Here is a 26688-nt window from a genome sequence, read left to right on the forward strand (position 1 = left end):
ACAGACGAGACGAGTGGGGTGGCGGTGAAGGGAAGGGGGCGACCAGATAGGACGCCGTTCTGCAGTGAGAGGCGTCTTTTTTTAAATTCTGTTTCGTATTGTCAGAAAGCGTTTTGCGCGCTGCTTATGTGCACGGGAGCTCTGTGCCTTCGCGTATAAGCAAATTCAACTCCGAGCAGATAAGCTGCCAACGTTATTCATATTCATGTTCATGGTTATTCCCCCCCCCCCCCCACACACACACACACACACACACACCCCGTCTGATTACGGCCTTAGGGAGGAGGACTGTTGGCTGAGTGTATGTTACGTCCCGGTTTCTGAAAGCCTGCCGAATGGTTGTGCCACTGCTCCATAATGAATAGGGTATGGTATGCATGCAACATTTAAACGTCGATGCTTTCAGAGTGCTCTGTGGCGTCCCCTGGGCTGAAAGAGTGGTGAGGACGTGGGGGTGGGGATGTGGGGGTGGGGATGTGGGGGTGGGGAACAAGGATGAGGGGAGTAAATGAGGAGGAGATTGCAGGTGAGAAAACAGGATGGAAGAAGAGGAGAAAAGAAAGAGAGAGAGACAGAAATGGAAGAGAAGATGTGGGAGAAAGAAGGAGGGGGGGGGGGGGGCAAATGACAGGTAAGAAGAGAAGAGGCTGGGTAAGGACAAGAATGGACAGACAGGGAATGAAAGAGAAGAGAAAACGAGGGGGAGCAAAGAGGACAGCAGAAGGAATGAGAGGAAGAGGAGAAATATAAGAATGCCCTCACCAAGCATCAGTTGAACTCTATGTGTCTGGGGAACATTTACTTTGGTCTCACTCATTGGATCCAAATAACAGAAATAGCAAACTCCAAGTCATGGTGTTGGTGGTTGTGTAGCCCCATCAGTGCTTTCTGAACATATTTTTGAAACAAAGCTTTTTTCAAAACTGTGAGGTTAAATTTTCATACCGTTACATCCCTAGTAAGAAAAGAGAGAGTGTGTGGGTGTGTGTGTGTATGTGTGTGTGGGGGGGACATAAACGGTCTGCTCTGATCAGCGATCAGCTAGTTGAAATAGATCTCAGTGCTATTCAGTTCTCTCCCTCTCTTCTCTCTCGCTCTCTCTCCCTCTCTCTCTCTCCCTCCCTCTCTCTCTCTCCCTCTCCTCTGCCTCTGCCTGCCAAGTCCTTTGTGACGCAAGTCTTGGATAAAAGCAACAATGGAATAGAAAAAAATCGTTTAAGAAAAAGATGCTAAGTTCAGCTAAGCTATTTGGCTAATCTAATCCAATCAAGCCCACTCATACACTTAACTTTGGCTCCATTTCCTGGCTCCTAGAGCCTACTGTGGTAATTAACAAAGCCAGATAGCTGCCTTTTAATTACATATTCTAGGCAATACAGACACATTGACTTGAGGGAAAGCCATGCTAAAGTGAAGATTTATTTTAAAATATTTTGTTAAATAGCCTAGTCAACTGGTTTCCGTCACTCTAAAAGAATGACCCAAACCACTGGATAGTGAGTAATATAGTGACGATGAATCTCACTTGTACAAGTCAGTTTTGCTCTCAGAGACGCCACAGAGTAGATCGTGGAACATTTTGTTACCTTTAGCAAAGAGAGAGTGAAGAAAGAGAAAGAAAGAAAGAAAGAAAGAAAGAAATATATAGAGAGAGGATGAAGGTTACAGAAAGCAGAAAGAACAAGAGAGCAAGGGGTATGTGTAGAAGACAGTGAAATAGACAAATAGACATAGTGAGAATGATAGAGCAAGAGAAAGGGTCAAAAAGACATAGAGAAAGAATTGAGAGAGTTTATTTTCTGTATTCAGCAGAGCCTATACAAACACTTCTCTCTCCAGCACTCAACATGACGGAGAAAGGCCATACTGTACAACAACAGCTTTTCTTCCTCAGCACAGAGAAAGAGGGGTAGCATAAAAGAGAGAACTCCAAGGGAACTCCCAGGGAACTCCCAGGGAACTCCAAGGGAACTCCAAGGGAACTCCAAGGGAACTCCAAGGGAACTCCAAGGGAACTCCAAGCTTGCATGCACCCACACACACCTTACATTTTATATTTTTACCTTATGGATAAAAGCCCTGACTTTCAGTATATCTGAAGGTGTCTGCTTTGTTACGAACAGCTGAACTACACACACATGCACAAACATGCGATATATACAATCTGTCATGAGCTTTTTTACAGGTTCAAGGGTACACTGACACACTCACTCACCAGGAAGCACATGAAGTCGAGGGCAAGGACAGTGGGCACGCCTCCGAAGGGCAGCCCCTGTAGTACAGTGCTCCGGATGCGCGCTGAGTAGCAGTACTCCTTGGAGGAATTGCTGTGACAACTGGCCTGGCCCACGCAACTGTGGGGGCCCAGGATGCCCATCGCGCCGGCCCCAGGGCGCTCTCTGGCCCGTGCACGTGCACACACTCGCTTGGCCTCTTGACAACCCTTCGCCACCACACACAGCAGCCCCTCTTCCTCTTCCTCCTCCTGTTCCTCCTCTTCTTCCTCTACCTCTTCTTCAGGTGACTGGTCTGGTTGAAGTGGGGTAATGGGGCTTTCGGCTCGGTTAAACCCCACGGGGCGAAGCGGTTAGTTGGGTGAGGATGATATTGGAGAGAGAGGCTCACAGCCACGTGCTGAGGAAGGGATGCCTGCAGAGAGAGATAGAGATAGAGAGAGAGAGAATGAAAGAAAGAAAGAAAGAAAGAAAGAAGGAAAGAAAGACCATTAGAATTGCCTTCATATTTCACAAACAGATTTCAAGCACATCATTTTTTTGTCACATTCAGCGAACATCTCCTAAAAATCTGCTCACTGCACAAATCTGAAACTGGAAACGAACAAATTGGAAACTGGAAACAAACAAATTGAGGCGCAGCCTGTCCCCCAACTTGCTCCAGATGAACGGAGGAGTTTGTTTTGTTGTTTTGTTTTGGACAAAAGTATCCGCTAAGACATTTAAATATAAACATAAACAAATGTGATGTCACGCACAATCGCTGACTGCACCTTTTAGCGACCTTGGTGACGTCAGGAACAACAGGGAGATGGCACTAGAGCTGAGCAGATCTGACTTGCTAGACTCTCACAGTTGGCAGGTCGCGTTAGAATCTGAGGTGCTTCATGAGTCACCAACGTCATGAGTTTACAGGCAGTGACAGCGACAGCAACAGTGAGACACCAAAACTATCTGTCTGTCTGTCTTTCAAAAAAAATACCTTGAATAACATTTCCACGATCACCATCCTCGCTGCAACTAATGCCATCTTGACTAACTTGAATTATTTTGCTAGTGTATTTTTTACCGTTGGTGCTAAAAGTCATGGGCCATGTGTCTAACTTCAGCCAGTCTATTATTCATGTTATCTCTCCACAAAATCGATTTCTGAAGAGGGAAGGGGGGGGACAAAGAGGAGGTGCAGTCACACACACCTCCAAATTGTCACAAAAGGTGGTTTTCAATCCATCTCCTCTATTCTCTTATACACATACACACCATGATGGCTCTCTCTCTCTCTCTCTCTCTCTCTCTCTCTCGAAACTATAATAATAACTGATCTTCCACCCAGAGCTTTCTGTGGCTCACTCGCTGGCAGTCACTATGCTTCAGTGACAATGCCAGAGCACTCATCTCTGTGCCCAGCATCTAACCGACCACCCCACCCCCACCCCAACAACAACGACGACAACAATAACACTGCTCGGTCCGCTCAACTTAGTCTGGGCACATCATCACATGCTTTGCAAAAAACAGTTATCCATATTAACAACCACACACACATACCAGTCACACCCATCGCTCATACACCCAACACATCTGACACCTTGTGACCAATAGCAACCCATACTACCCACCCACCCACACTGTGCGCACACACACACACACACACACACACACACACACACACACACACACACACACACCCCCCCCCATTGAGTTCTAAGCACCGGCAGACAGATCTCTCTGTACCCCAACGCTGCCAGCATTCCCCAAAGGGACACAGTGACAGCCATGCCAGACCACACTCAGTACAAAAGTCCTCTGGCAGTAAGAGAGTCCAGTACGGTTCAGTATTATAGAGGGGATAGATGTGGAAAATCCAGGTTTGACAAGAGTTATAAAGTAGTAATTAGTTTGAGAAATGATGAGGTAGTAACTAGTGCATCAGGTTGATTTGGTCAAATTGGTTATCCATTTAGAGCACCTTCATGATTGGTGCCGGGCCGGCGCATCAATAATACATCACAAGCAGCTGCCGATATTGATATTCGATATTTTGACCCATCCACAGATGAGCTCACATAGACAACTCATCGTGGCTTGCTGGTCATGAATAGAAATGCAGAGGTCTCACAGAATTCCAAACAGCACAAGACTCAACCAGAGCTCTCTCTCTAGGACTCTGGACTCAACCCTCCGTCACTAAACAATGAGACATTCTGGAATGTGTTCCTTCATAATCATATGTCTTCTCAGCATGGCCAAATAGGTATGGGCACAAGATATTACATAAATGAGTAAAATGATAAAGAGTTCAGGGAATGGGTGATGCAAAACAAAGATGACAACATTATGAAGAGGTCCACATTACAACTCCCAGTTGATAAAACATTAATAATTCTGTTTTAAATGTTTACAATCTTATTGGTGGTTTAGACAAGAACATGTCTAAAGAACGTCTACAAGACAATCTTTTCTTTTCTGTCACTCATTCAAGGCACATTGTGGTGCGGTGTAAAAACATGGTGGAGGTGTCAAAAAAAAAGACAGGTCTGCACACTGAAGAGCTCAAACCCACCAGTTTGCATGTCCATCCATTTTGAATCTCCTTAACAAAGATTTATTGTTTGTTTTGTTTGTTTGTATTATTACAATGTTTTCTCTATGTGTTAAATGTTCCAAATGTAAAGCACTTTGAGCTGCATTCGGTGTATGAAAGGTGCTATACAAATAAAGCTTATTATTATTATTATTATTATTATTATTATAGAACTGCCCAAGCACTCCTGCCACGTCTCAATACCTTCTAACAAGAGAAATGTGTCCAGTTTTTCCGTAGTATTCCAAACTATGAGAATGTCTTGGCCTTGGCCAGTTTTGGTAATACCCACTGCACTTGAGGGGAAAGTGCACGATGCAGTGGAGATCCCACAGACTTTTCCCCAGACGGCCGTGGAACTCTGCACCAGATCCACTGATGTCATTTGATTTCATAATCAGCACACGGAAATGAGCCAGATGGCTAAAGCTGACACGTGTGTGTGTGTGTGTGTGTGTGTGTGTGTGTGTGTGTGTGTGTGTGTGTGTGTGTGTGTGTGTGTGTGTGTGTGTGTGTGTGTGTGTGTGTGTGTTTATTTGTGCTTACTTATTACAGTCTCTAAGAAATAAATAAATAAAAGGTTTTGGCCGCAGCTGCAGACGATCTCCTCTTACAGGCTAGAACAGGTGCTGTAGCTGTGGAATATTAAACTAGCAACAGTGCATAAAACAAAGCCTGATTTCAGTACATGTATTTTAAGGTTCACTTTAGTGCTTTTTTTTTTAATTATTTTTCCAGGCCCCTATCAAATTCACTAGTCTGGGGAATGAATGATGATCAGATAGTTGAGGCTATAGAGGGGTTCAGAAGCAAGGTTCAGAAAGTAAACAGAATATTCTAGTCTCTGACATGATTTTCTGTTCATGGTATGCATACCCTGGGGGTGCGGTGGAATCATTAGCCGAAAACAAACTCTGATATTCCCTCAATAAAATAAAAGTTAATGCCTGGCAGCCAATTCTGTGACTCCTTCAACCTAGAAAAGTTTCAGGGAAGACTATAAAAGTACAGAAAAAGAAACAGAAAGAGTCAATTCCCAAATATGAATGCTATAACATTTCCAATGCCATGAGAAGACATTAATTTTTCCAACGTTCTTGCCAATTGTTATGGTGGGGAACAGGAAACACTGTTCCTGGAAACATAACAAACACATAAATGGCCACACGGTCAAATTATCAATTCAATGCTTTTTCTTCTCCTCCCTCTTCCTCACCAGCAGATTTGATCCCCCCCCCTAAAATGGGGACTAAAGCACAAACAGGTCTGGTTGGGGTGGGATGATGAGGGGAGATATCACAGCACAGCACAGCACAACACAACACAGCCTAGCCTGTCTAAAGACTCTTAGCTCCAGTCGTTGTGTCCGTGACCGTGGTGGTGGGGGAGAGGATGTTCACTTCCTGGTGGTGAGGAAGTCCTGAGACACACACACACACACACAGACAGACACACACAGAGACAGACACACACACACACCAGCAAGGCTACATTAAAAGTGTGAACATACCACAGGTAGATACAGTCCCACCCTGACTGATGTGAGCAGTCAAAGCAAACTCTGGTGCTTGTGGAGATGGTTTGTGTGTGTGTGTGTGTGTGTGTGTGTGTGTGTGTGTGTGTGTGTGTGTGTGTGTGTGTTACCTACTGTATCTCATTCTTATTACTGGCCACTCTGTCCCTGATCCTGCCTGGGCTATAACTGGGGTCTGAATAACTGGGGTTTGCACCACAATTTCCCTAAGAGAAGATAAGTTGTACTTGCTATCTGGATCCTTGCCCACCCATGGAAAACCACAGAGGTTATGTTAGCAGCTAGCATATCACTACAGTCGTACAGTTTCCACCCATGGAAAACCACAGAGGTTATGTTAGCAGCTAGCATAACACTACGGTCGTACAGTTTCCACCCATGGAAAACCACAGAGGTTATGTTAGCAGCTAGCTTACGGTCGTACTGTTTCCACCCATGGAAAACCACAGAGGTTATGTTAGCAGCTAGCATAACACTACGGTCGTACAGTTTCCACCCATGGAAAACCACAGAGGTTATGTTAGCAGCTAGCTTACGGTCGTACTGTTTCCACCCATGGAAAACCACAGAGGTTATGTTAGCAGCTAGCATAACACTACGGTCGTACAGTTTCCACCCATGGAAAACCACAGAGGTTATGTTAGCAGCTAGCTTACGGTCGTACTGTTTCCACCCATAGAAAACCACAGAGGTAATGTTAGCAGCTAGCAAAACACTACTGTATATGGGCGTACTATTCCCACCCATGAAAAACCACAGAGGTTATGTTAGCAGTAAGCACAACACTGAACTGTTCCCACCCAGTTGCAGGTCTGAAGAGTGTTGCTAGAATAAACACTAGGGAGTCAAAAACATATTTTGCCTGAGAGGAGGACTGTACTGTAAATCACTAGGCCTAGGCCACTACTTGTGCCAACGTTTGGACACTCTCACTGGACCTGCTTGAGATAGAGGGCAGGATAGATGTGTTATTGGTGCATAGGTTTAGACAAACTAGGTTTTACTTGACTTCTTTTAGCAGGCGTAGAAGAGCTGCAGTAACGTCACCAACTCACCATCTGACAATCAGTTGATCCAGCTTTGATTCCTACTGATGTGAGTACGTGTTGCTTTGGCTAAAAGAGTCTGCTAAATATCAACCAACGTTAACTATAACTCTAGCCAAGTAAAGTTATTTGCCAGTGTGATGTTAAAAGCCATCGTCTTCTGGCCATGAGGGGGGAAGACGGTGCCAGAGCCACTTACTTCTGACTCTGTATTTGTCATGTGACTGCCAATTTTGACCATTTGTAATCAATTATTTAGGAAACAAAGCTATGATTCACAGAGTCTAGAGTCATTTTATGTTGCTGCTCAATAATTCAACAGGTGTAGGAAGTGACGCCAGCCAGACTTCAAGTTGGACGGAGAAACATCTGTTTTTTTAATCCAAAACATCACTAAGAGAGGAAGCTTGAGCCAGTTCCCAATCCTTTTAAAGGCGACAACATCAACAATTAGCTAACTCCACCAGGACCATCCATAGAGCATAAATACTACACTAAGTCTATTGGAAACCTATTGACACCCCAAACCAACACACCTGGCCAAACCAAAGTATGGCAAGTCCAAAAAGTGTACCAAAAAGATAACCATATAGTATACCATAAACATAAATCAAGATTAAAGCGGGTGAAATATTTCAAATGTTCAACCATTTAACAAGTGAATAACATTCCAAGCTTCCAACTATTTCAGATATAAAATTCCAAGACGACTATAAGATCCCATTTCAATTCGTTCGCTGTCTGACACTGAGGACGGGGCCATACTGTAATCTAGGAGAGGCTTTGCCAAAACGCTGTGTCCGTTGAGGACACAAGTGCCTTCTGTCTGCAAAGGTGGAGGCAGCGCCAGAACCAGCAGCCCCGCCTATTGTCAAGAGGCAAGACACTGATTGGACTAATGGCTGCTGGAGGAGCATCTGATTGGATGACTGAATTGTTTAGAAGACTGGCATGGACTTTCATGGGGAGATGGATGTACAGTTTTTTTTGTTACTAGCAAGAGTGAGGAGGTGACAACAGTGACAGACAGAGATAGAGAGAGATAAAGAGGGAGAGAGGGAGAGAGAGAGAGAAAGAAAGAAAGAAAGAAAGAAAGAAAGAGAGAGAGACATCTAATGGGGTGAGGCAGAGAAAGAGGGATAGAGGGAAGAAAGGGTAGCTGTGCAGCAACAAAGAAGTAAGTTGAAAAACAATAAGGGGTCAGCTGAACAAAGAGGGGCATGATGATAACAGAGAGATGGAGAGGAACAAAAGAAAGGGAAAACAGAAGAGAGTCTAAAAGCACACGATGAAAAGAAAGAGCCATACTGACATCAGACACACGAGAGGGGGGCGAGACTGAGAGAGAGGATGATGAAAGAGTGTCCGAGATGGGCAGAGATAGGGTGGCAAAGAGACATCAGGCTGGAAGGGAGAGGTAGAAAGAAAAAGAGAAGGATGGATGGAAAGAAAGAGGGAGAAGGGGGGTAGAGAGAGAGAGAAAGGGCGTGCTTGGCTGCAGCAGTACTGCGGCAGATGGCTTTGCAAGACTGGGCTAACACTGTGACACAGACCTGCTCCTCACACACACACACACACACACACACACACACACACACACACACACACACACACAGGGCACGGAGGAGAGGAAAAGGGCGGGTGGAAGAGAAATCAGCTGTGAACAAGCAAACGAGAGACAACCCCTTTTCTTCCTCCTTCCACTTCTCTCTCTGTATCTTCATCTCTAAGCAAATTATAAATCGAGAGAGCGACACAAAAAGAAAGAAAAAAAAAGGATGTGTGAATGCCATCATATCTTCACAATATCGATGCAGGTCCACTAGTTACCATGGCAACCGCCTCCACCTTGAGGACTCCATTGGGTATTTCGACCTTGGAAAAAATCCTCTGGTCATGACCAGAATGTGTGCAACTAAAATGACCTGGGGTGTGTATCAATGACCATAATACACTCAGACAGTTATGACTAAAATATGAATGGATAGGAAGCCCACACCCTGTCTGATGCAATATAGCGCATCCATACCTACAGCCAGTCATTTAATACCACAAGCCCAAACTCGCCCGCCAGCCATTAAGAAATATAAAAATGTCACAGGTAAGGACAGGTGCATTTCCACAGCCCGGTGGCGGCGTCGGCAACAGTGAGATAGGAAGTCATGACCTGCAGGCTATCCAGGCATGCACGCGTGCTGCTCTGAGGGGGGACTGGTGTCGCCAGGGATTCTGGGAATGCTGGGTGCAGGCGGGCGGTGGCTGTGGCCTGGGGTAGGACCAACCTCTGCTTGAAGACAGCCGTGCAGAGAGCGATGTGCTGTGTGTGTGTGCTGTGTGTGTGTGTGTGCTGTGTGTGCTGTGTGTGCTGTGTGTGTGTGCTGTGTGTGTGTGCTGTGTGTGTGTGTGCTGTGTGTGTGTGCTGTGTGTGTGTGCTGTGTGTGTGTGCTGTGTGTGTGTGTGTGTGTGCTGTGTGTGTGCTGTGTGTGTGTGTGTGTGTGTGTGCTGTGTGTGTGTGCTGTGTGTGTGTGCTGTGTGTGTGCTGTGTGTGTGTGTGTGTGTGCTGTGTGTGTGTGCTGTGTGTGTGTGTGCTGTGTGTGTGTGTGCTGTGTGTGTGTGTGCGTGTGTGCTGTGTGTGTGTGCTGTGTGTGTGTGTGTGTTGGTGCTGCTATTAGCACTTTCGTTTCATAATCGTCTGACCCTCTTGCAGCACTTTTGCTCAGTGTTGGCCTGCAAATGTCCATTTTGTCCCCCTGTCGCCTGCAGCAGAGTGGCCATGCTGGTGATTTTCAGTCTGATCTATCAATTTCAGTCTGATCTATCAATGTGCACGACCAATCACTGCCATCGATAACTATTTCTAATACACACAGTATCTCCACAATAAAAACTCCTCTTTCATCAACGCACAACACACAATACCCCGCACCACAGGAAAGAAAATGTATTTATCCATATGTAGTACCTGTCTGCAATGGCTATGCGTAATGTATATATGCATTTATATATAATATCCATGTAAAAGATACTATACCCAATCTATCTTGCGCCCGTAAACATGAGCCTCAGCAGCAGTGAGCATCAAGTGAGCCTGAGTGGTCTTTTCCCAGGCAGCAGGCGGGCCTGATGTCGGGCAGCGCATCAGCACTACCACGGCACCATCAGAGGTCGCTCCCAGTCCCCACCACCCCCCCTCCTCCTGCGCTCTCTTCCTATAGGCTGCTTTAGCGCTGACCTAGTTTCTCTCGCTTGAGCCCCCCTGCCCTGCGAGGAGAGCAACACTCTTTTTCTGCTCCAGTGTATGCGTGTGCGTGTGTGTGTATGCGTGTGTGTGTGTGTATGCGTGCATGCGTGTGCGTGTGTGTGCGTGCGTGTGCGTGTGTGTGCGTGTGTGTGTGCCTATGTGTGTGTGTGTGTGTGTGTGTGTGTGTGTGTGTGTGTGGTGAAGACATGGGGCGGTGGTGGAGGTGGTCGGGATATTCGACTGTGAGGAAGATAGATGGAGGATGTGAAGAGGGAGAAAATGGAGGTTAATATGCAAAGGAAGTGATGTCAGGCCATCCTTAAAAATATTTTTGTTTGCAGTAACAGCCAAAAACAATTAAAAATGGGTCGGTAGGTAGGTCAATATTTTTTTTTTCAAGATTCAAAGTAAAAAAAAAAGTTCAATTTTGGTCATGGTGATTACGTAGGAATGAATTTACACAAATGTGCATATTGTGACATAACTGACTGGGTCTTCAACCCGTGCCTTCAGGCGCACCATTGCAAACCTCATTCTGATGCAGGTTATATAGACCAGCCTTTCTCAAACTTCTTTGACCTGAGGCCCGGTCATGGCAGACTTTTGGGTCATAGGGCTCATCTACATGTACGCAGAAAGAAGGCTACAATAGCTCTTGGCCACGTTATATTGAAATTTGACTATACAATGCTCAATGCTATACAGTGTATTTTACAGTCTCTGCTCTGTTTCTAAGGAAGTTCCAAAAAACAACGTCGTTCTATTAAGTTTCGTTAAATAAATAAATAGCCTTCCAACAGGTTGAAGCGGAGCTTTGATACCAACGTTATCGATTGGTTTCAGTTTCTCTCGCGCAGACGCACATTGAATGAATGCTCATACCACCACTTAATTGTAGGGCTCCATGTTTAATGACATCGATAGCAGAAACGTTTGTTTTCTTTTTTCGTCGATCCGCGGTTTCTTAATCAACTGCGCAGCAAATTATCAGATGAAGCACCGGGCCTAATTTCACTCCACGACTCCGCGGACCAGCAGTCTCCATGTTGCGGACCCATATTTTGAGAAATGCTGAATAGACCACAACCAATTTCAATACTCCGACACGGTCACCGCTAGACTAGGGGGAGAAGGGATGAGAAAAGATCTGGCCACAGTTCTTCCAGAACTTCGTAACAGCGTTATCAGTTTGTGTGAATGAAACGAAGCGTAGGCCATAGTGTGACATGCGTAAAACCAATGGTGTAGAGATGACGCCACAGGTGTTTTTTTTTAAGTGAGCCACGTTTGCATGTAGGCAATTTATATTGACAATACTTGGGCCTACTAAAATAAATATTATTTTATTGCATTTGTATTGGTTGTTTAGAGTAAAAAAAAACAATCGGTCGGTATTAACGCAAGTTTACAACCGGCAAGTCGGTCGGACTAAAAGGGGAAAAAAATAAATATTTGGGTCGGTTCTAAATTGACAGGGTCGGTCGGGTTACGGCAAACGAAAATATTTTTAAGGATGGCCTCAAAAAGAACACAGTGGGAGAGATGTGGAGAGTAAGAGGAGACATGGAAACATGAGACATGGAGGAACATGGAGAGAGAGAGAGAGAGAGAAGAAGAGAAGCGAAGAGAAGAGAGAGAGAGAGAGAGAGAGAGAGAGAGGAGAGAGAGAGAGAAGAGAGAGAGAGAGAAGAGGGAAAGAGAGAGAGAGAGAGAGAGAGAGAGAAGAAGAGAAGAGAGTCAAATTGTCTGTCCAATTTCCTATTTTGTCCACAGATTTTGTTTAAATGTAGGCTATGCATGCATGCATGTATGTATGTACAGTATGTATGTATGTGTGTATGCATGTATGTGTGTATGTATATGTGTGTTGGCAATACTGATGTTGTGACATTCTGTATTGAATTGAGAGGGTTGGGCTGGGGGGGGGGGGGGGGGAGGAGAATAGTACAGAATGTACCACTGGATGCCACAGCATTCCTACATACAGCACCGTCTCCCAGTTACAGCTGCAGAGAAATTCTCTCTCTCTCTCTCTCGATGCCGTCTTCCTACTCCAATGTTACAAGAATACCTCTCATTTTCCCCAAAGAAGGCGAGAAGAGGCATAATCAGCTATCCAATGCTTCCAGTTCCAAATGGATATTTCAGGAGCAGGGTTTTACACCCTATTTACACTCGTCCCCTCTGGCATCCTATCAGATGCCACTGTGAATGCTTCAAAACAAATGCAGACAGTGACACACATCTATGAAAATATTGGGTCTTTAGAATCAAGTTTCAACATAGAAATGAAAAAACAGGTAATGTCTATACAATGTGCATATATAATATGATATACAATGCATAATGTATGTATCTAGCTTGGCTGCATAGACAACTAGAAAAACACCATGAACCTCAAGAATTGCACTCAACATGGGGTAGAAATTTGATTAATTTTGGGCTTCAGGGCCAAACTACAGTCAGTCTACCCATGATAAAGCAAATCAGAATTTAAGCAGAATCATTAAAATGGCTTTGCTTTTCAAAACTTATTTTGGTTAAGACGAGGCCAGTTATGCATGCAGTATCCCTCAAGTTTGAACTGAGTGAGTTTAGGATATGATCTTCGATCAGAGTTCCATCCAATTAACTAGCTTTTTTATTTTATTATTGCTTATCATTAAAGTTCAAGGAAATCCACTGTTAAAACTCAACAAATGCACGATGCTTCCAAAGTCAATTGTGTTAAATAATCATGATGTCAATACTAACAACAATAATTGTGACGAAGATTTTTGCCATAATGGGGCAGCCCAGACCTCAGGTCAGTCTTGGTCCCATGTGCTCCATTAGAGCACACCCACTCAACTCCCAATCCCAGCCTGATGAGGGACCAGCTGTCGGTCTCATGAGCAGTAATGATATTACAGTGGCCTGTCCCTGTGTGTGTGTGTGCGTGTGCGTGTGCGTATGTGTGTGCGTGTTCCTGCCTGTCTGTTTGTCCATGACACTTCTCGACTTCATTACTGAACAAAGAGCACACGTTATAAATTGATTTGCGATGGTGAATATTTCTGCTTTTAGCCATTTGATCAAATTTGTGATGTGCATAAATATAACGCAACAGCGTGCATGTGTAGTGTAATTGGCAGCTATGTGTGTCATCCATTTAAAGTCATATGTTCTCACAACTATTTATATTTGTATAAGGCTCAGCTCAAGACAAGAAAGACAAAGAGACAGAGAGAGAAAGAAAGAAAGGAAGAGAGAGAGAGGGGGGGGGTAGAGAGAGAGACAGAGAGAGAGAAAGAGACAGAGGAGGAGTGTCCATTTGGGAAAATTTCCCTTGCACTCTTCGGAGTAGGACAAAATATCTAATCCAATCTTCCAACTTCATCTGACCAGCAGAAACACTTCAATATAAACTCAAGAAAACTGCCACAGTTATTGATGAACAATTATAAATACCTCCACTATACGTCATACATGCAACAGTGTGTTGTATTTACGGTCAACTATCTTGAGATTACCGGTTTTCAACACCACCACATGGCTTGAGGCCAGTCTATAATGATGTTAGCGCCATGCTAAACTCAACTCATATGATTAAGTCAGGTGTCATCTCCACTTGCCTAACAGCTGCCATGCAAAATGAAACACATCCTGACAGACTGGCTACATTTCAAAACAATATGTAGATGTGATTTCAGTCTAGACTAGAACAGTTATGGATAGGCAATCAGTACCCGTCATCCATCATGAACAGAATACAGAATCAAACATATTCACAACTTACTGGATAGACATGGAGTGATTGAAACGGATGGGGGAGAGGGGGAGAGGGGGGGTGCATTGTGTGTGCATTGCATGTTAACGGATGGTGTTACATGCATGGCATCATCCCTGAACATTTAACTGGTGCAAGAGTGGGAGACATTGAAGAACAAACAGACAGACAGAGAGGGGGAGAGGGAAGGAGGGAGAGAGGGATGAAGATGGTGATAAAAGCAGCGAAGGATGTTTGAGCTCTTTGAGCGACTTAGCAGAGTGAGAAGAATAAGCAATGACCCTGCACATCGACTCTGACACACACACGCACACACACAGTTCAGAAAAGTGAATTTCTCTTTTAAGTACCCTCCAATTTCTTCTTCTTTCTCAGTCTTAAAAGTTCTCCTATTTCAGACTCTGCTCTCGACTCATTCTTTTCTCCTGCCGCCCCCACACACACTCTCTTGGTCTTACATCACAGTCAGTGTGTATGTACAGACACCAACATATCATGTTTATAACCTACAATCTGAAACTGGGTTAAACCGGGAAACTGGGATAAAAAGGTCCAGACCAACTTTACAAAGTTATCTTAACCTATACTAAGGCCAAGTCTAAGGGCCTTTTGGGGAAAAAAAACAAACAAAATGTTTGTTTGGGATAAAAAGGTCCAGACCAACTTTACAAAGTTATCTTAACCTATACCAAGGCCAAGTCTAAGGGCCTTTTGGGAAAAAACAAACAAAATGTTTAGGTACAATTTAAGGTATATAATTTACGAGTGATGTACATTAGACGGTTTTGGGAAGCGTAGTCCCAATCTACGAATGAGCAGACAATTTCTTTCCTTCTGATCCCCTCTCCTTCCTCTCTCAGTCATCTCCTTCCTTCTCTGTATCAACCTCTCCAATCAGTTTCACTTCCCAAGTCATCTCTGACACTCTCAGACACTCTCCTTCTCCTTCTCCCTCAGCATCCGTCATCAAACCCCGTGGATGGACCACCAAGGCTGACCTCACCTCACCTCACCATCAATAATGACTCACCAATGGAAATAACCTTGCTCACTGATATGGCAAGATGGCAATATAAACATAGATAACAATGGTATTAAATTGCAATAGCCTATAGATTAAATGTAATGGAATATTCAACTAAGGTAGACTGCCTTTGTTCACAGCGCTAAGCTATTTATGGTTACTGATATACTCCGAGTCTCTGGCCCTATCTTAGAGCCAGGCATAGTGAGCTGGCCCTCGGAAGAAAAAGTTTGGGGACCACCGGTCTACACCCTTAGAATCAGATTTGGGAAACATCCATGTTAGACATTCATCACCTCCTTTACTCTCTCTCTCTATCTCTTTCTCCGCCAAAAAAAGAAGGAATAATAATCTATCGATAATACCATCGTTTGGCAGTTGGTCATGTGTGTCATGCTGTTTTATTGACACTGGTTGAGTGTGTGCAGTAAATCACTGTAGACAGAATTACATTTCCTAAGGGGACCAAAAGGCCATTGAGCAAATAGGCGCTGCGATAAATTGCCGTAAATTACGGCGAATCGCCGTAAATCTTTGTGGAAGATTGCCTTCTTGCCTGAGCAAGCGGCAAGGCCATTCCCAGGAGAGAGGAACAGAATACCAGTGGAGAAGAAGTCTGGCTTCTTCTAGTCTGGCTCCTCTCAATGCAGCATGATGCCCTCAGCTCATTCTCACTGAGATACTAGTCTGGCTTCTCTCAATGCAGCATGATACCCTCAGCTCATTCTCACTGAGATACTAGTCTGGCTTCTCTCAATGCATGCATGATACCCTCAGCTCATTCTCACTGAGATACTAGTCTGGCTTCTCTCAATGCAGCATGATTCCCTCAGCCACCAGGATGGTGGGCCAAGGGAATGATGTTAGTTTCAAAGTCGAGAGCAGCCGTGGAAAACGATAGTAACAATGCCTAGTACAAACATAAATATATTAGGAATTAGAAAGTAATTATAGGAATCCCTGATCAATGTGATTGAAATGATTGGTCCAGCCTAACCAAAGTTAATGCAAAGTCTACGACCATTACGATGCAAGGGTTGGAAACATTTCTCAATGAAAATTACCCACAGTCTCTTCACAATGTGTGTCTGGTGATATCAGGTTAGAAGAAAAGGATATGAGAGACGGGACAAGGCAATGAGTAGAAAGTCATCACTGAAGCATTTCCTGACTGAGTGAGGCTCTTCAACAATGTGTAGAATGTGTGGTGCCGTCTTGTGCTTCCCATACTTTTTCCAGTAAGTACACTCATTCCCCCTGGTCATTATTGTGCTGTCACTAACGGAGGAGAGTGAAAGTGTGTGTGTGTGTGTCCTGTGATCACTGTGATCACTGTGTGTCCTGTGATCCCCGATTGCCTTCTCACAGAAACTGTAAAGATATGAGAGGAAAATATCACAAGGCCTACGTAGCTAGCCGGCTGCCCTTCAGGTAAAGTTAGGATCTGTTAATGATGTTGTAACACCATGCCAACACCGGTACTAGCACAACACAAGGCTATACGACTGTGGCAAAACAGGTTTTGTTCTTCTCAGGAAGATTCTTTGTCATAACCAACCCACACACATTTCCAGGTAATCAACAAAACATCTGATCGCTAAATTCCTGTGCCTTTTGTCTGTGAGGTTTACAGAGACACAATCGGTGTCAGTGCAGGGATCGCACGTGTCACATATTGACCATGACGCAGACTTCACAAGACCTCATCAACATCTTTGCTTCCTTCTAATGTTATAATTTGACTGTTAAATATGAATTGACCTGGCAACGGAATATGGTCATTCTGTACAGTTTGCAGGTTACACATTCACGTGTCTTACGATATGTGTGGCATTTCAAGATGGCACAATGCTTTGCATTGAAAAGAATACAAATGTCATTTTCACGCATGACATGGAGTCATTTATTTGTCAAAGACTAACTAAACTTAAGCTACCTACCAACACACATGTATTGACACTTTAATTCATGCAGCCTGCATAGATCCCAGCCTGTCAAAGGCGGACTGAAAACTGGATCTGTAATTGTAGAGACAAATAATATTTGGCTAAATATTCCAAACAAAACCGTACTTGCATGAAGATGGAACATTGAACTATAGTAATCTGCCCACACATAGGCCTACCCAAAAGGACAATAACAGGGCTGTGTAACACCATAGTATTTCAAAAAGAAAACATATAAAACACATCACTCCATCTGTTCATGAATTTGATATGGGGCATTTGGTCCACCCCGATGTTAACTCTATGGCTATGGCCTTGAGGAGAACTGAATCGCCCAAAATTCCCAAAATTCCTGATGACTAGAACCGCTCCCCAGAGAAAGTGTTGGCCTGTACGTGAAATGGCAAAATGGGGAAATGCGGTGGGAGGGTGGGAGAGGATGACGCAGCAAATTAACCATCACTCTCAGCACTCACAGTGACACGGCAACGGTCAGTGCAACTGACCGTCTTCTTCCTGTTTATAGCCACAGGGAGGGGGGTCAAGCTTTCCACAACCCAGACATTTAAACGATGGTGGGACGTGGTAGGCTGCCTGTGGTTGGATGGATGGACCTGCAGCAGGTGTTTGGACTTGTTCTAGGTGGGATACACTCCCCAGAACACACAAGTATAAATAAGTAAGTATAAGTATATATACACTCTTTTGATCTCGTGAGGGAAATTTGGTATCTGCATTTATCCCAGTCTGTGGATTAGTGAAACACAATCAGCACACAGTGAACACGCAGTGAGGTGAAGCACACACTAGTCCCGGCGCAGTGAGCAACCCTTTGGTAGCAAGCCCGAAGGCCTAACCAGTAGGCCACGGCCTGCCACAAAGCGGCTGCTGCAAAGCCCAACCCTGAGCAAATAACCTCAGCAGGACAAGAGCTGCCCTCAGAGCACCGCATTAGTCTTCATAGTGACGGGAGAGAGAGACCTCCGTCCTCCGTCTTACATAAGATGTCTTATGCATTAGACTGAGGGTCATTCTCTCTGGTAGAACCAGACAAACCTGTTAGCAAATTTGAATTTGTCCTTCAGGTCCATCTAGAAAGGAGCCCATTGACGCCCATTTACCAACTTTGCCCTTTCACCACTTCCACGGGTGTAACTTTCAGTTAAATTAAATTTAAATGTGTGCATTAAATCCTTACCAAATCTTTTCAGAAGTGCAGCAAACATATATTTCTAGTAAGGTTTTACATGCAGTTGTTTACTTAATACCAAAGAAAATAAACATTCCTAGGTTTTTGGTGATTTGGATATGGTTCACCCAGGCAACCGTACCTCCCTTCCCGGTCTCAAAATGAGACCGAACTCCACCCCGGCCACACCCTGCAACTGTCTGCCTGTGTGTGTGTGTGTGTGTGTGTGTGTGTGTGTGTGTGTGTGTGTGTGTGTGTGTGTGTGTTTCCATGGATATAAGCCGTATCAGCAAAGCACCACGAGACCAAACGTGTGTCAATGATACAGCCATTTTCATTCTGCGTCATCGCGCAGCAGCGTTGGTGATCATGTGATCACCGCTCGCCTCGTCGCCAACCGTCACCTTCTATGAGCTCTGGCGTATAAGAGAGTCCAGTCACGTCTCACTCCCTCTGAATGGAGTGACTTCCTTCACAAGCGCACACGGCATACTAACGATATGGATGGGTGTGACCTGCCTGGGAGGAGGAGAGAAATAAAGACAGATTCTGTGTGTGTGTGTGTGTGTGTGTGTGTGTGTGTGTGTGTGTGTGTGTGTGTGTGTGTGTGTGTGTGTGTGTGTGTGTGTGTGTGTGTGTGTGTGCGCGCGTGTGTGTGTGTGTGTGTATATTGTTCGTTCAATACATATTTATTGATACATCAATTATTCAATTCAATTATTATTATTAGGCTATTAGTGTCAATAAAGTACTAAATTGAAATTAAATAGAGGAGAGAGAGAAATACATAAATAAGGAGAGAAAGAGAGAGAGAGAGAGAGAGAGAGAGAGAGAGAGAGAGAGAGAGAGAGAGAGAGAGAGAGAGAGAGAGAGAGAGAGAGAGATTGAGCCTCCTGTCATTCACGTGTGGCCTACTTTCCCTGATGTGCCAGGTCAGCGTGCCTTTCCAAACACATTTTTGTCCTGCATCCTGCATCCTGTCCCATGTGGGTTCTGTTGAACGCAGGGTGGCCCCAGAAGCGTGAAGCACGCCAAGAACTCTTCCACACCTGGACACCCCCCCCTTCCTCCACCCTCCACACCCATCCTCCCTCCCTCAGCCCTAGAGCAGGGCTGCTTAGAGGCCCCAACATCATCTGAGAGCACTGGGGAGGCCATTGTACTTACAGTAACTCTGATATCTGACATGTGAATCTATACTGTATGGCATTGGAACATGACAGGCTTATATTTTCTTATTATAAATCAAGACATAAATGTTTTTTTTTTGTCTTCCCTTAAGGATTCGCAAGATACCTTTTTTATTTCAAACCAACATATTTAATGGGAAAGTGTGTAGAATAAAAGCATGAAATAGCTCTGAATCCAAACTTGGTGTGAGAGAGAGTGAGTATGACTGTGAGTGTGTGTCATTTCTATCAGACAGACAGTGAGCCTTGTTTACTAGCGGACTCCTCTATTTTACTGCATTCAGTCCTCTTCAAGCTCGTCATTCTGACGCAAGGCAAATCACATGTAAAAGAGAGGTAGAGACAGAGAGAGACTGACTGACTGACTGACTGACTGAGTGTGTGTGTGTGTGTGTGTGTGTGTGTGTGTGAGTGAGTGAGTGTGTGTGTGTGTGTGTGTGAGTGTGTGTGTTGCCTGTCAGCAACAGGACTACAGACAGTCACACCTCACAACAACACGGAAAAGCACTGCTGATGGACGACTTCTCATTTTTATGGAACCCGACACACACTCATACTCACACACACACACACTCCACCTGTCAACAGGGCCTCATTGGTATCAGATGTCCCCACATGTGTGGGGCAACTGCTGTGCTGTTACACGGAGTGCCGAAACAGAGCAGGGGGAGGAGACACCAAGGACAGGCCCACAGCACCCCAACACTCACACAACACAATGCATACAGCAGGAGACATAGAGGAATGAGGGGGAGACGAGGCTGATACATGGTGTGTGTGTGTGTGTGTGTGTGTGTGTGTGTGTGTGTGTGTGTGTGTGTGTGTTGGTGTATGTCTGTGATTGTGTGTGAGTGAGAGAGAGAGAGAAAAAGGGAGAACACTGTCTTTGAGAGTGAGAGTGTGTGTTGTTATCTCTGCCTAACAGCTTCACAGTAGGCCACTTAGGCAAAGGAGCAGGGCCAGATTATGAGATATACAGTGTGCGTGCGTGTGTGTGTGTGTATGTGTCTGTCTATCATGTGTATAAAGTATCCCACAATGTGCCCAAGAGACCGTTTGTCAGATTAGAAGACCATCTCTGAAAACAGAAGGGGTGGGGTGTTTTTATATGGGTCTTCTGCTAGATCTCCACACAGACAGCCCCTTAAGGGGATGCCCCTGTAAAACGTGCTTGTCAGGGGGCTTTTAGCGGTGCAGTGCCTCGGATGTCATTCGTTTGCCATTACACCACCAGTTAGCTAAAGCTAACCAGTTAAAGGGTCTCTTAAAGCTAACGTTTAGAAATCACACCGAAAAGTTCAACAAGGCAGTTACACCAACAACTTTAATATTTGGGATTGTGCATAAGCATGGAGATTAATATCGGTTGATTTCTTGTTTATTTGCTTCATTAAATTTATGTGATACATTTATTCATGCAAAGGCCATACTCATGAAAATGAATTTCCCAGGAACCAATAAAGTGCACGGCATCCAATTGTGTCTAGACATAGAGGACACTTACTCTGCCAACAACCAATGACCCATGGTCCACAGCATTATATTAAAACCATTAGCTTTTCAAAGAATCCAGATGCAGGTGCTGATATTTAAAGATGTATTGTACGATAACAGAGGGATGCCACATTAGACTAAGAGGAGTGTTTCTAATGACAGAATGAAATGGACTGTGCATGAACAGATGAGGGTACTGCAGGGCACAGTGCCGAATGGAACAACATGTACCTGAGATAGAACAGGTACTTTGGTTCTACTCTCCCACACCCTCCCTCTTTCCCTATCACTCTATCTTTCTCTCTCTCTCTCTCATTCTCCCTCTCTCTCTCTCTCCCTCCCCCCCGCTCCTCCTCCTCCCTTACTCTGTTTATCATTCTCCTCCATCCACTACAGATCAAACAGCAAAAAAACTGCTCTCTCGGTTTTCTGAATAGAACCCCACTCCCTGAGTTGCTTGCTGCCCGCTGCCAACTCTCCTGATGTCATTTCCTGCGCTTCTCTACTGTGCCTCGCCTTATTCACATTCTGACACTCCTTCTTCCCTTCCTCTCACGTCATCCAATGACTCAACTCAATGTTAGTTAGCATGATCAACACATGTTACTCAACTCAACCGTGTTAGCATAATCAACACATCTCCATATTACCCACACACACACTACACAGAGAACCGAAGCGAAGACAAGTACATTTGCACTCACAGATTGAGTGAGGATTGTATATTTTGTGTGCATGTGAATATTACTGCCATTGTGCATGCTGGTGTTAACATGCCTTTGCTATGGCTATTTCCCAGTCTCCCACCATTAAGGAGCACAGATTGTACAGGGATTGTACATAGCTTGTGTGCATTGAGAATGATCCCTAGTGCCATGACTGTCGTCGTGTGTATGCTAACCGGTGGTGTTAAATGTCTCTCATAATATGACTTTGCTATGGCTATTTCACAGCTGCAGTGCACCCGCCCACAGACAAGGCACTCCACCACTCTCCCTACCCTCCCCTGGGAGGCTGAGGGGCTTGCTGCTTCATCGTCTCTCTTCAGATGTTCAGATGCCTCACGTCTGAAGAGCACACACACACACACACACACACACACACACACACACACAGGAATGGAGTGACTAGATGAATGTCAGAGTTTTTGCTGCTTTGCCCTCCAGGCAAACTCAAGCCAGCCAATAAATTGGTCCAAAAAGGTTGAAAAGAATAGAGACTATGAGAGAGAGAAAGAGAGAGAGAGAGATAAACAGAGAGAAAGAAAGAAAGAAAGAAAGAAAGAAAATCAGATAAAAAGGAGAGGACTGACTGACAGACAATGGATAGTGAGATAGTGAGAGAGAGATGGAGAAAGAGAAAGTGTTCAGACCCAAATGAGGGGACCCGTGCAAACAGCAGAAGGAACAAGATAGAGACTGACAGAAGAGAGGCAGGCAGACTAACACCGATTCAAAGACAAATGTAGGGAATGGTATGGTATGGGAACTACCCAGGTCACTACCGACTCTGCCTTGGGACAGGACAGCCCCTGGGCAGGGCAAGACCACTGACTGTACAAAGCACATATGTTCACGGCTACTTGCTTACTCGCTAGTGTAAAGTAAAGCCAAAAGTAAGGTCAAATACAGTCAGTTCTGTTGGACGTGACCGATTCTCTGTTATGGTTGGGCTGAAAAGGCGCCCTGTAACCGTGGCTGGAATCTGGCAAATTATGGCTGACCCATTTAAGTTTAATTTATTAACAATGTAAGTACTAACATGGTGCCATGCAGCCCGTGTTATTTTACAGTCAATTGGGCAAAAGCACTCATGCTAGAGTCTGATGGCATTTGTGGAAAAATAAGACGTCAGTGAAAGAGGACAGACGCAACAACAAACCTGACAACAAAACAGACACACTCAACAAAAACATTGGCTCATTCGTTCCGGCAGGTGTCGGCTGGCTATAGCTGACTGGCATCATATTGCCTGTGGGGTGGCACCTTGCTGTTTTATGAATCATGCCTCATTGCACACAAACACACCAAACCTACTCACAGAGCTAGTTAGTGAATGAACAAGCCCAGGCAAGTGCCTTGCCCCATTCAGACAGCTGGTAAACACAATGCCACAAAACAGGACTCTGAATACAGGAGAATGAGGGGCAGAAACATCTATGATTGCTAATGTGCACATGGCCAAAGAGACATGGCACTGAAGCTGGTATAGTGGATAGAGGGTAAGAGTGGAAATATAATCACCAACTGGATCAATTTTCTACTGCATGCTTATAGTGATGAGCTGACAATTGATAGCCTACTCAAGAAGATTAATGGCAAGGATATTCAATGACTTTCCAACACAGGTTGGCATAACCAGAGCACATAATGTCTGGATAAGGGAAAGGCACATCCATGTGCATGTCTGCACTTGGGGAGCGACAAGGCTGTCACTGCTATGTTTATTAATGTTCAACAATAAACAAACAAACAAAGTATGTGCTGTGCCCTCCTCCCCATGGAAAAAGCTGTGTGCTACAAAATGTTCCCTGATCACCTCAATCAAACAACCTTAAGTGATTCTGAACGTTTCGTAGACACACACCGCTGAGATTGGTAATTGAGCGAGAAACATTACCGGGGTAATTGCGATGGGTAACCAGTCCTTCACCACTCCGTGACACTTCGCCACAGTGGTTATCTTTGAATTACACACGCAAGCGCGAGGTGAGCTGCTGTCCTGCTTGTCACTTCACAGGCGAAGGACTGTCAAATTAGGTTGTTACAAAGTATTAAATACAACCACACGAGAACCATAGCAAAGTAGGGAGAGAAGTTAAAAAGAAAGATGAATGAAAGATAGCTCCCCAAAAGCGTTCCTTCTGCAAATACGCACAAAGCGTAAACAAAAGTATCAGGTTCTAATCACGCGGGCAAGACAACATGCGACTGTTTCGCTGACCTCTATTAGAAACATTCTTCCTATCATTTTTCAGCTACAGATTGGAGCCTGACGACAGCCAGCAAGTCGCATGCCTCCCAAACGTGCTTATATCGGCCAGGCTGTATAGCCAAGCAACACACACTTCAAACCAATGAGTAATGGACTGTCATTATGTTCAAATTGCTATAGCGCTACAGTGACACATTTTGATGGAGGATGTTGCCTACCCTCTCCCTTAGAAAATGTGGGTAACCTAGAACATGAACTACTGAAAGCTACTGAAAGTTGTTTTCCGATAACACCAATGTGTGTGTGTGTGTGTGTATTCCCTGTTTCTCTAAAGCGACACAATAGCAGTGATGCTTTATGTAATGACGATGGAAGAGTAGCATAGCGGTGCCAATGCAGTGTCTGGTTGTCCATAATCCACATTTCAAGAAATGCTTTCTGTGAAGCTATTTACATTATTGCTGTGATTGGTAGCAGTGTCCCCGTAGAACGTCATGCATTGACTACAAATGCAGCTTAACTCACAGAGCGCGAGGGCAACAGCAGGACGACAGCCTATAATTTGTCCTCCCACTGAATCCCGCAAAGCTGCATTGACCCAATGCAGGTTTCACACAATTTTCTCTATCTATCCGTGGGTTTTATATTATTTACATGTTTGATGGAGACTATATCTTTCGAAATGGGCTAAACCCAGCATGTAACTTTTCCCCATTTGGTCCACTAGAAAAAATTTCCTACAAAGTGTGTAGGCTACTGCTAAGGCGTCCAAGGTATAGGCGTGACGGGCCCACACACAATGGTACGGACTCCAGTCTGCATCACACAAGTGCTGCGCCAACATTTCGTTCCCGAAAATCAACGTCTTTGCGCTGACATTACGCTTTCCAAAATACACGGATGATAATTTAACATTGTATCTTACCTGTCGATAAGATTGCGTCTTTTGTGTGCGTTGTCACCTTTGCTCTAATGGCAATATCCCACACGAGATAAATCCTTAGGCTACAAATCCAACTAGGCAAGGCTGAGCAGCAGATGACGAATCACATCAGAGAGCATTCGCTTGTTTGCGTCTGCTCAATGGTTAGACTTCGTCCACCGATGGCCTCAATGTTTTGTGATGACCCGTTCAGTAAAAAAAAAGTCGGTCGGCTTTCTCTGTCAGTGCGGACTTAACTGCAAAAAAATAGCTGAGGACGCTCTAAGAATATAAATACCGGCAATTGGAGGCTTAATATGTTCCATTGTGAAGCACGCTGCTGACGCTAGGTGGCCATCCGTGACAGACTTCCGTTATGCACTTCAACACATTGGTCCTGGCTCTGGAGAGGTTCCAACAACGCCCCAAGCTAATTCTGCCCCTAGCGTTTACCCTGGGTAATAGCGTAGGCCTATATCCCGTGTGGGGTTATGTAAACCTATGATAATAGCCTATATATGTAAAAAAATGTGACGTAGGGTATCAGAAATTGTTTTGGCACACTGACCCAGGTAAAAATGAACTGTAAAATTTCATATTAAAACTGTAAAGTACTTCATGGTTGAACTGTTAAAGTTCACTGTAAACAATCATCCATTTTTACAATTTTACTATGAAAGTTCATTGCAGTTCGTAGTCATTTGGTCGAATTTACTTTGAAATTAACTGTCAAAGTTCATGGTGAAAACATCAACTTGTGAATGTTCCATGGTTCAGCATTCACAATTCTACTATGAAAATGTATAAATATGATCTGTGAAATTTCATATTAAACGTGTAAAATACTTCATGGTTGAACTATTAAAGTTCACTTTAAAACAATCATCCATGTTTACAATTCTACTATGAAAGTTCATTGCAGTTTGTGGTAATTTGGTCAAAATGACTTTGAAATTAATTGTCATAGTTCACAGTGAAAACATCAGCTTGTGAATGTTTCACAGTTCAGCATTCACAGTTCTACTATGAAAATGTATAAATATGATCTGTGAAATGTCATATTAAACGTGTAAAATACTTCATGGTTGAACTATTAAAGTTCACTTTAAAACAATCATCCATGTTTACAATTCTACTATGAAAGTTCATTGCAGTTTGGGGTAATTTGGTCGAGAGGAATGAGGGAGCGGCACAGTGATCCATCACTGCTATGACCTGTTGTTCAGTGCTGCTATTGCAGAGGGCACAAAGCTTTTCCCAAAGCGTACTCGCTTCCACCCCATAGCTCTGTGTCTGCGTCTTGATGGAAGCAGAGTGAAGAAGGGATTGAGGGGGTGGGTGGGGTTATGAGCGATGATCTGTGCTCTGTTCTTGGTGAGTTTACTGTTGAGGTCTGATAGATTAGGGGTGGGGAGGCCTATTGCTTTGGCTGCGGTATGAGTGATGCGTGTGAGTCTGTTTTTGTTGGCAGCAGTAAGCATGTTGAAAAAGGAGGGAAGGCACAGTGAAAACATCAACTTGTGAATGTTTCACAGTTCAGCATTCACAGTTCTATTATGAAAATGTATAAATATGATCTGT

At 44.3% G+C, this 26688-nt stretch overlaps 1 protein-coding gene across 2 annotated transcripts in view; it reads right to left on the minus strand.

Annotated features, from left to right (window-relative positions):
* zgc:153431 (CSC1-like protein 2) overlaps nucleotides 1-25487 on the minus strand; it is a 27976-nt gene extending 2489 nt beyond the window's left edge. The window contains exons 1-2 of one of the 2 annotated variants that reach the window (XM_042103433.1): nucleotides 25111-25487; nucleotides 2216-2649 (exon numbers count right to left, since the gene is read on the minus strand). In XM_042103433.1, the coding sequence (XP_041959367.1) occupies nucleotides 2216-2377 (162 nt within the window). In that variant the 5' untranslated portion in view covers nucleotides 2378-2649; nucleotides 25111-25487. Of the gene's footprint in view, nucleotides 1-2215; nucleotides 2650-24639; nucleotides 24720-25110 lie in introns of those variants that run through there. The other variant, XM_042103434.1, reaches the window with a different exon arrangement.
* Between the last annotated feature and the right edge of the window lie 1201 nt (nucleotides 25488-26688).

Source organism: Alosa sapidissima, chromosome 9 (genome assembly GCF_018492685.1).
Source record: "Alosa sapidissima isolate fAloSap1 chromosome 9, fAloSap1.pri, whole genome shotgun sequence".
In the NCBI taxonomy this organism is placed as follows: Eukaryota; Metazoa; Chordata; class Actinopteri; order Clupeiformes; family Clupeidae; genus Alosa; species Alosa sapidissima.